The 11,026-nt window shown below is 41.3% G+C and overlaps 1 protein-coding gene across 1 annotated transcript in view; it reads right to left on the bottom strand.

Moving 5' to 3' along the window:
* Positions 1 to 4,577: 4,577 nt before the first annotated feature.
* Positions 4,578 to 11,026, bottom strand: part of rnf38 (ring finger protein 38) — a 23,585-nt gene continuing 17,136 nt past the window's right edge. Inside the window, exons 4-13 of the mRNA XM_008408245.2 lie at positions 10,109 to 10,311; positions 9,021 to 9,402; positions 8,769 to 8,933; positions 8,347 to 8,511; positions 7,932 to 8,108; positions 7,739 to 7,842; positions 7,541 to 7,625; positions 7,340 to 7,461; positions 7,134 to 7,233; positions 4,578 to 7,000 (exon numbers count right to left, since the gene is read on the bottom strand). Of these exons, the coding sequence (XP_008406467.1) occupies positions 6,938 to 7,000; positions 7,134 to 7,233; positions 7,340 to 7,461; positions 7,541 to 7,625; positions 7,739 to 7,842; positions 7,932 to 8,108; positions 8,347 to 8,511; positions 8,769 to 8,933; positions 9,021 to 9,402; positions 10,109 to 10,311 (1,566 nt within the window). The 3' untranslated portion in view covers positions 4,578 to 6,937. The remainder of the gene's footprint in view (positions 7,001 to 7,133; positions 7,234 to 7,339; positions 7,462 to 7,540; positions 7,626 to 7,738; positions 7,843 to 7,931; positions 8,109 to 8,346; positions 8,512 to 8,768; positions 8,934 to 9,020; positions 9,403 to 10,108; positions 10,312 to 11,026) is intronic.

Below are 11,026 nucleotides of genomic sequence, written 5' to 3'. Positions count from 1 at the left end.
AGACGTATAATTTGTGAAAATAAAAACTCCTCCATTTCCCCTGAGCTACTATTTCATCTGAAGAAATCCACCACTCCCAACCAAAACCAACCAATCAGAGACAGGAGGATAGTCTTAGCGCAGTCAATCAACCTCTTCATGCTGTCAATCAACTTAACATTACAGGAAAACCGTTTATCCACTGTCATTGGTGTCCATGCTAACTAGCCTTAACATTCATCCTTAACATTCATGACAGGTTCCGTTAGCTGCAGCGTAGCCAAATGCAAGAGATCAGGGAGAAGTGGGATGAGCAGCACCACAGTGACAGTTTCAACATATATGTAAAAAAAATGTATCATAAGTTACATAGTGCTGCATTAGATATTATTAGAAAGACACTTAACAAAACATTATGCCTATGTTATTGTAGAAAACACCTACTTCTTAATTTAAACTAAAGGTTTAACAGGTTGAGTAAAACAAAAACAAATTTATACACCTATTTTAAAAATGCCTTGTTGCTTTCCAGGAAAAGTTCAGGAGTGTCTGGATGCAGCTGTTGAGGAGAGGAAACAAAATAACCATACAAGGAGAAATAAATATAAACACCAAAACATGCAAGTCTTCCAATAATTAAATCAATTAGTTTTTTTTTGTTTTTGTTTTTTTCTATAATAAAATGAAATAATTTGTTCCGACAACAAATTTGGAACAGTACTATTTATATAGTTTTAAGCTAAGCTGCAATAACCAATAACGAGTTTGCAAGTATGCATTTCAGTAAAAACTCCCAATTGGAATATTTTTTTTTGCAAACGTCACTTTTATTTACTCTCAGTGATGTTTGTTCCTATTTCAGAAATATGAAAATTAACTATCTGTATGTGCAATCCACTAACTTACAATTTATATGAGGCAAGAAGCTTCTGACCCATTGTAACAGTTTATCAACATAACCTAATCTCAACATGCCTGATTAGAGCACTAAACATGCAACAAATTTAACGCTGACTGAAACACGAGCCGTCGCCACCCCAGTCTTACCGTCGTCTGTGGTGTTCCCGAAAAGAACAAACCTCTAGATTTAAGATTGTTGCACATTTTTGAGTATGATTATGCTCCTATGTGTTGGAGGCTGTTTGGTTGTAAATGTGAAGATAAAAGCAATATAACAAATCGCCATTGGTGGCGCTGTTGCTGTGCACAATGAGATGTGAGCTGWACATGTAACARAGAKGAAGAYGAAGTTCCCCGTTCCTGAATAAACGTTGCCATGTGCTATCTCCAGTTATCTGCTTGAATATTATTTTTATTTGACCTAGTGTATCATACACAACATCGTCCCCTGGTCTAACGGTTTCCCTCCGCCCCCACATTACGTTCGTTCGTCTCTCCCGCTCCCCCCAAGTTTACGTTCGTCGTTCGACCCCACCATACTCACCACCCGCGACATTTCCCATATTCTAAAACCCCAAACTTGACATTGAAAGTATATTTACCGAAGTTAAATGGCCACCTGCTTTTATGTTAACAACCGGGACATCAAATCATGTTATCAAATAAGACAACTTGCAGCTTGATATTTTTAAAAAGCAGGATTGAGACATAAGTAGCATGACGCCATGAACATTTAGCTTTCACGCGCCCAGTTCAGTTTGACTTGAAAAAATGGCCGGTACTTTGAATTCGGTAAAATACATGAATAGTAATACATAGTGATGAGTCCAGCAACACCGACGCGCCGGGGCATGCATCAAGCCCACAGACCGTGTCGGTGCGCGTATTGGTTTCAGYAAGTCACGTGACCAATACAGGAACTGTTTCGAAATGCCACTGGATGCCAAACTGTGTTTATAAGGAAGCGAATCTGTCAAAAGCATTTGCCAAACAAATTCTTGAACTTTTACATTGTCATCTATGGAGCAGCTTCAAAGGAAATGTTTCCGCAGTGTGGGACCATTTTGATCTCATATTGGAAAATAAATTTGTTTTCATTTTTGTCGTTTCATCCGGTTCTTGTCAGTTTCTACTTAATCTATCTGAACCCCAATTCAGCTGAAACTGACTTTTAGTTTACTTTTATATTATGTTCTGCAGGTTAAGTGCCGCATATGTTTAACTAAACTGTCTTATTTAAATAAATCCACCTTTTCAATGCTGAGGCATTATGAGGCCAGGCATGAGAATGAAGTCCCAGATTCACCCAGATAAACTCAAATATGCAGCCATTCTACAAATTACTCARTTGCTTTTTATAAATTATTTCATATACAGTGAACCCTCGCTGTAACGCTGTTCAGTTTTCACGGTATCGCTGCTTCGCAGATTTTTTTGTGCATTTTCTTCCCACAGTGTTCTTCGTCCTAATTGACCATGTGATTGGTAAAAACAGTCTCCGCGCTACCTGAGTGCCAATAAGGTTACGGTGTTTAATACAGATTGGCCACTCAGGAGATGGAAACTGAAACTTTCAATGTCTGCCGGGAAAAAAGAAAACTGTGGCCAGAGGCAGCAGAACCCGACCGGAGGCTCGTTTGATGAGATCCGTCGCTCTGCCGTAGATACAGCTGTGAATCTGGCGGGGCAGGTTGGTGGAGACGCTTTAATGACATGACTGCGGATCACATTAATAAGGCCCGATTGATGCACACGCACATCCGCTGATCTGAAAACAGGTTTTGTTCTTTGGTTTCAATGTAGAGTATTTATTTATGCTGTGTAATAACTGTAAAAAATAAAGGTAACTACTCACGGATTACGCCTATCACGGGTTATTTTCGGAACGCAACCGAAAAACAAGGGTTCGCTGTAAATAGTGTTTATTTTTATTTTTTTCTACAGCAGAAGTTTTGTCAAAAAAGCTTAACAGGCTTAATTTCATTTCATTTTTTAATATAAATGTGTGGGAAAAAACAGTCCATGCATCCTCATTCCAAACACATTCACTTAAATTTTCACTTTATGGTACATGTTCACAATCTTTATTGACTGTATTTCAAATATATTTTAAATGTAACTGAAGATACAACAAATAATATTCAATAAATATTATTCAATAAAATAATATTTTATTGAATAATATTATTCATTATTATTCAATAATAATATTGGTCATCAAATCACTTGATGACCAATATTATTGGTCATCAAGTGATTTGGTCATCAATTGGTCATCAATTTCACTAATCAGTGAAAATTCTTCACTGATTAGTGAAATTCTTCACTAATCAGTGAAGAATTTTAATTTAAAGTAAAAAAAAAAACTATTTTCAAAAGAAATGTTATAACACAAGAAGGTTTTAAATGTGCATTTATAGGAGAGTAAAAACAAAAACGTTCTCCTAGATGGCGCTGTTTAGCTGGATTTGAGCACAAGCCTCCTGGTTTTATAACTCTGGTTGACCTGAGCTAAGATAAACACAATGACTTGGCGCCCAGACAAAAGCCGGTTTCACAATTAAATGCATGATGTTTTATTTTTAGTAAAACTGCACTAAAACGCACAGACAGAGGCACATCTCAATATTGTGTCATCCCTCATTTCAGAAACTGAAACTCATTTATTGAACAGATTCAGATGAAACAAATCTCTGAAGTTGGGTGCATTGGGCTGGTGTCTCCCTGATCAATCTACTGATGCTAATCCTTATATCAGTGGTCTTCAGCTCCAGGCCTCCAACTTTTATATTTGCCTCTGCCTCAGCAAACCCGAGTCAAATAATGAGGTCATTAGCAGGAACTGAGCTGTACATTGAGGAGGCGAGTCAGGCATTTGGGATTCAGGTGTGTTGGACATCTAGAAGTTAAAGGACGCTGGTCCTCGAGGACTGGAGTTGAAGATCCCTGCCTTGGATTCTCATGTGTCAAGTCCTGCTTTAAAATACGATCAGCATCTCCATAAAGCTTGGAGAGGAAAACATGAAGTTCTGAATTTGGACTTGATCTCAGGTACCTTGGATTGTGTGCTGCGCCACTCTTTCCATTTTTTTTCTTTAATCTTTTGACTTATGAATCTCCTCAAAGCCCTTACATGGATTTTTGCTCTATAATCGTCTCAAGGCTGTGCTTGTCCAGGTTATTTGAGCACCTTTCTCCTCTCACACAGCTTTCCATTACTGTATTTAAACACGACACTATGAACAGTTATTTTCTTTAGCGGCGCACTTTTGTGGCTTAACCTCCTTGTAAAAGCTTTTTACCTCCTGCTGGACATCCGTCAAACCTACAGGGTTAAACTGCGATCCTTAAGCCACACAAGGAGCTGCTGCTGCCATTAACTTTACAGTTTCTTAAGCAGAGAAAAATACTGCAGTGTTCGTCGTCTCCTTAAAGCTTTCATTTAAAAAAACCCAAAAAAAAACCACTTACAGTAGTTTTGTGGGTCAAAGCAATTCATGAGTTTTGCATTTCAAATAAATTAAGTTTTCTATGATGTCTAAACTTTTTGAGAGGCATCTACAGGGAGCCTTTCAGGATGACAGAACTACACTGCCACCAAGAGCTCTCATTGTGAAATTACTAACATCTTCGAAAACCTTTACTGGTGATGAAGTGCAAAACATGAGCTCCAGACAAAATTCTGAACAAGCACAAAGTTAGAAGAGGATGTTATACATTTATTATTGAACCAGCTTTTGAAATCCAAAAGATGGGGGTTTGGGGGAGTAAAGGGTTTTAAAAAAAAATCATTGCACTACTTAATAAAGTATTACCATAAGTAACTCTCATACAAAATGTACAAATGTTTGTTAAAAATTTCATCATCATCATCATCTTAAGCCTTCAAATGGTTTTGGTTACAGACATAATACATAATGAAACTAATATAACACCATTTGAATAATACAGTTTCAGAGTTTGAAGAAAAACTTCTCAAACAACCCAGCGATCAGAATGAAAGCACGAATCATACCATTTGCGCCATATTCTAGTAGATAAAAAAAAATAGTGGGACTGAGGTAATTGCTAGTGTACCAGAAAACAAAACGATGCAATCGTACGACAAAAAAAAAAAAAAAAGGATGCATAAAATCACACATACGACATCTAGAAACGATGCAGTCCATACTGATTCCCTAGATTTTCTTCCTAAACGGACGACGCAGAGGAAGAGCGTACATAAATAACAGATTTAGACATTACTGTAGTTTGCACATGATGGAAAGAAAAAAAAAATACAAAAAAAGCATCTGCTTCGAATGCATTGGTTGTCCTACGATACGAGTTGGACCCAGAGAAGACGCGTAGGTAGAAAAGGCATTTCGGATGCAGGCCTCTAAATGTGGCTCAACAAACTTTTCAGAGCACTTCATGCAGTGTCTCCTGCAAATGTTGTGCGTTACGATGAAACAGGCAGCGAATACAACCTAACAGTAGTAGTTTGAATGGAACATCTTTTTCTATTATGATGAAAAGCCCAACGGGAAACAAGTAGATTAACCCCAAAATGTTCCAATGAAGGGTGGGATGAAAAAAATCTGCAGTTTTTGCTCCTAAATCTAACCTCAAAAGGTGAGATGATGTGCATAGAAAGAAATTATCTGAACAATCTACTGCTTTGTAGTTAAATACTTCTCTTTTTCTTTTTGCTGCTGAGTTATTCTGAACTGTTACCAACAAAAGGACGCAGCGTGATCTTTTACTTCACCTCTTTCGGACAGATTCAGCTTTAAAACCCCTTTGCCTGCATCTCAAGCAGAACATGTCACTACATCAACCAAAAGGACTCAGAAATAAAAACAGGTGTCTCAAGAGAAGGTGAAAACTTTGATCGGTTGCGTCGCTGCAGGTGACTGAACTCAAAACCGGTTTGTTCAGAACGCAAAGAAAGCAACGCAGGAATTCAATCGCTGTAAAGTGCTGAAGCCCTAGATCTGCCAGTGAAACAAAGTGGAGCCAATTAAAACCTGAAAAGTGTGTCAAAGTTGTTCCTGGTAGACAGTGAGAAAAATGAACTTTATCGCCGCCTGCGCAGAAGGCGACCAGCAGACACAATAACGTACTTAAATGACTCGCTCCAACCGTACGGAGAATAAATTAAGATTTTTGCAGAAAAGAAAGCTTGATTTAAAATTCAACTTCAATTTTAATATTTCTGAAGATATTTTACTATCAGATGCAACGTCAGTGTGTGGCTAAAGTTTATGATTTTACAAAACAAGAAAAGTCAACTTCCCAGAAGACAAAAATCTCACTTTAGAAATTTCCTAAAATTTTCCAAAGTATTCTCGACTTCATTTAAGTTCAAATCAATCCGAGAGGGGAAAACAAATTCTGCAAGTGTGGTTTATTTAGTTTCCCTTTGGGATCAATAAAGTATTTTTGAATTTGAATTATGAATCGTTCCAATAAGGAACTTTTCATCAATGGAACCACATTGACTTGCACAGAAAGAACAAAGTGTCCATGCAAAGTACTTTATCGTCATTCCACACAGTGAAATAAATCTTCGTTTCAAACAGGCTGCTTTAAACGTCAGGAAAACAAGGATAGCGAGAGATAAGTCTCTTGCGTTCAGTTCGACTCCCTTACAAAGAGCAAAATTTTAAAACAGCATTTTTTTTTCCACAACAAAATACGAAACCACTTTTTATGGTTTGTCATAATCCTTAGAAAACCGACTTTTAACAAAGACATTGTTGAAAACAATTACACGTAGGTCCTCTGTTCAGACATGGAAAAGTATTCATGGTGACATTAAAAACGGATTTGCAGCTGGGTGTGTTAAGAAGGTAATTCACAGCAACCGTCAGAAGATGGCAGACTAGAAGATGAGTTAAACAAAACAGAAGGCTTCAGAAGTCCAGGTATAAAGTAAGCAAGATTAAGCAGCAGGTTTTGACACCTGAATGCTGTTTCATGTGCAGTGGTCCCAGTCGTTTTGACAGAATGAGTCGGTTCACTTTTTATGGTCTACGCATCCAAAACAGGGTTTGGGGATCGTGGTTGTTTGAGGTCACTCAGAGTCCCGCTGGACCTCAGAGGCATCGGCTCGACAGATAGGACAGGTGCGGTTAGCCTGGAAAAAAAACAAGGACGTTCCAACGGTGAGAAATTAAACTTATGACTTCATGAAGAAACAAAAAAAACTTTGAAGACAGCTGCATTCAAAACTGATTTTCTTATTTTATGAGAGCGAAAACACAACTCACCTTAAGCCACTTATCAACACACTTGGCGTGAAACTCGTGATTACAGGGGAGAACTCTGAGGAGCTGGCGGGACTCAAAGTCACACATACAAACGACACATCTGCAGCAAAAAAAAAAAAAAAAAAAAGCTGTTAAAACTGCCGCCTGATGGGACAAGCGGAAAAGCACTAAAAAAAAAAAAAAAAAAAAAAAATGAAGCTACTCACAGTGTTTGTTCCGACTGATGGTTGTTGGGGTTAAACCTGTATGATGGAAGCTGCTCTATATCTGCCTTGGTCAAACCCCTGGGTTTGGCTTCCCCCAGCCGCTCGGCGAGGTTCAACAGGGCCTGAAGATTTCATGTAGAAAGTAAATATTCATCTTCTGGTTCACAAATACATTAAGTGGCAGAACTCAGTTTGTCCTACCTCATAGTTTTCCACTTCTCCGTCATCCACATCCAGCTCTAGGCTGATGGTAGGAGCCACATTCGGGGGAACAGGAAGCATTGACCTGCGAGTTAAAAACGGTGATCAAAATATGCTGCTGGGGTAGTCACGATGAGGCGTTCACCCAAAACGTGGCTTAACATGAGGAAGTGGGACTGGGGGGGCAAGAACACTTACAAGAAGTAAGGCAGAAAGCTGGGGTGGTAGGGAGACGGGGGCACAGCCTGCTGCGAGCGGTAACGGCGACTGGCGAATCGCCGAGGCATAAAGTGGGGGTACGGCTGCAAAACAGATAAAAAGCAAAGCAACAATTTAATCGTTGGATCGATGTGGGATTTAAAAACAAAAGTAAAAAAAATATTCCCCCTACCAGTGTGAAAAGATCTTGCGACAGGGGATCATGGTGTGAAAGGAACTGGAGCGGAGTGGAAGGCGGCAGGGCGGAGGGAGGCTGGTGGTGGTGGTGATGGTGGGCGTAGCTGAAGCTTCCTCCGACGGGGAGCTGCTCTCCCACTATATCAACCTCGTTTTCAATCCTCTGTAAGGGCTGAGATGAATATCCACAAAACCAAAAAATATGCATTAATATGGAACACACTGCTTTGCTTTTGTGGTAAATCTGAGCAAAAAGTAAGTACTGCAGTGAAATTTATTTGACGGTTATGTCATATTACCCTGGTGTACACTACGATTCTTGCATGGCTTTTGTCATTTAGAACTTTTTTCAAACTATACAAGCTAAGCAAATGTAAAGGGTAAGCATTAGTAGCAGATTGTTCGCATACCGATCTTGGCTGTTGAGTCTGAAAAGGCAAGAACTGTGTGGGCAGATGGGGCGGATGGTGGGAGAGATGAGGTGGAGGAGAAATCAGGAACTGAGGGTCACTAGACAGTAGTGAGGGAAAGGCGTAGGAAACCGGCAAATGATGCATCGAACATGCCTGTAACATCTGGAAAAAAAGAGGCGAGAAAGAGAAAAAGAAAGTCAGTCAAAAAAAAAAAAAAGACACTTCTTTTTTTTTATATCAACTGTAATGTGCCACCTTTGCCACAAGGTGGCGGCTGTGACTTAGCAAACCAACTTCCTCCTTCAAACTGGGAAACGTTAACACACGATAAGCCACTTCCTTTAAAGCGCAGAACCATGGAAACTGCAACAAACTGTGCAAACAACGCCACATGTTGTATACTGAGGAGTTTCTCTCACCGGATGGTAGTGTTGTCCGGCGCTGAAGACCACACTACAGGTGGGAACCTGCTGCTGAGAGGAGCAGGAGGGGGGGATGTGCTGACCGCTACACAGAGGTGCCGCCAGGCCGTGTGGAGGGACAGGGGTCACTGTGTAGGAGACGGGTATGTTGCCCTGCTGCAGCTGGAGAGAACACAAGCAGCTCACATAAAAACACACACTAACTAACACAGGTAAATGTCTCCAACAGCTGGCCAGATGCAAACTAACCCGATCGTGCAAGTCCAACACCATGGCTCCTTGCTGCTGTTGTGTTGCATGATGCTGTTGCTGATGGTGAGGATGGTGATGATGGGGGTGATGATGGGCGGCCGGGTGCAACAGTTGCGACGATAACGTGGGGGGGTGGAAGGCCCGGGGTTCCTCAGAACCCCGGCCTCCGCCGCCGGCTGTGGGGGGCTGAGGATAAGTGCTTGGAGTGTGTGCTGGGTACGTCTGATGCGCCGAGGGAAGGGGGTTGTGGTGGTAGTTTTCGTCCCGACGCTCAGACAGTGATGGGCGAGGCGTAGGTCCTTGAGCGGAGGGATGGTGATGAAGAGGCGGATGGCGGGACGGCCTGGGGAGACGGCCGCGTTGGCGCCTCGCGGGCGGACTGCAAGAGGGGACAGCAGATCGTTCGTTCCATTCAGAGACTTGCAGAGATATTTACACAGCTGGAGATTTTGCACATTTTGTGACGCTACATACGCAGAACATAGTACATGTGTAGGAGGAAAAACACGGTTTTCAAACTTGTTTTAAACCCAAAAAGTGTGGTTTGTCAGCTTGTCAGCCATGTCTTCATGGGTTTACAATTGTACCATATTATAGTTTTGAATGATAAACTGAACAACTCTTAATGATGTTCAAAGCTTGAGATATTATATCTCACCCTGCTTCAAACTTTTACTTCTACTGTGTTCATTTGACAAATATGTGTTTCCTTCACTGAAAAGCTGGATTTGTAACGAAACTGAAGTACACACAGGTGGATTTACTCATTAAATACCTACTGAGGCCAATTGGGTTTTTTTAGGGATAATAGTGAAAATGAGAGATGAAAACCAACTCATGCCACACTTTAGAGATTTACATTTGCAGTACAATTTAAAAACCGTGAATCATTTGCCTTCCATTTCAAAATGATGTTCTGCTTTGCGTTGATGTATCAAATAAAAGCCCAATAAAATACTTTAAAATCCACAAACGTCAATGTTACAAAATGGGGAAAAAAGCTTAAGGGCTGTGAATACTTTTGGAAAAACACTGTACATAGGAAACTGTGGCACAAAAAAAACCAAACAAACAAAAGGTTCTACCTGCGTCTGAGCCGTGGAGGAGTGAGGCACCTCTCCTGGTGGTAGTGTGTGTGAGGGTGAGGTTGCCGCCGACTCGGAGGTCCTGACTCCCATGGGCGGATGGGGGGTGACGGCGTAGATGGTAGCGGCGCAGATGAGGTCAGCTGCTCTAAAACGGACTGACTGGACAGCCTCTGGCGCTTCGGACTGGGGCTTTCCTCACTCTGCACAAGGGAGGGGAGGGGGAAACAGATGAGTATTGTGTTTAGTGACCCAGAGCACTCATATCAAATACATCTAGTTCACCGCTCTTTGTCCCTCTGGGGCACAGTTCATACTGTCAGACCCTAAAATCCCTTTGTGGCATACCTGTATGGTCCAAACCGCGCGTCTTTCTCCAGGTTTACTGCATCTACGAAGGGGAGCTTTTTACACCGTGAGCACACAGCGGCCCAGAGGGTTCAAAGTTACTTCCTCTCAGAGTGAGGAAATGCAAACAGGAGGCAAGCGCGTACAAGCCCATGTGCCAATCGCAAGAACACGCCCTCAGCTGGACATGTACTTTCTTGTGTAGTCAGAATAATAATAATAAAAAAAAGGCGGTAATGTACGCAAACACGGCCAAATAGCTGCGTGTGTAGTCATTCAGTTATCACTGACTCAAGAGCTATCATATAGCGTTTCCATCCCGTCGACTCATCTGTGAGTCACGTCACTTACAGTCAGCCGGTGACTCTCACACTTGGCACATGGTGAGGCAAGAACACACACAGACCTGCCCGTGTTTCAGTTGTTACTCATTCTCCCTTGCGATGAGTCTTGCGGTACTCAGCAGGACAACCAGGTTCTCTCTCTCACACACACACACACACACACACCCCCACACACACACACACACACACACACACACACACACACACACACACACACACACACACA

This window comes from Poecilia reticulata, linkage group LG1, assembly GCF_000633615.1.
Source record: "Poecilia reticulata strain Guanapo linkage group LG1, Guppy_female_1.0+MT, whole genome shotgun sequence".
Classification (NCBI taxonomy): Eukaryota; Metazoa; Chordata; class Actinopteri; order Cyprinodontiformes; family Poeciliidae; genus Poecilia; species Poecilia reticulata.
The sequence above is the reverse complement of the archived record's forward strand: the minus strand, read 5'-3'. Positions and strand labels throughout refer to the sequence as shown.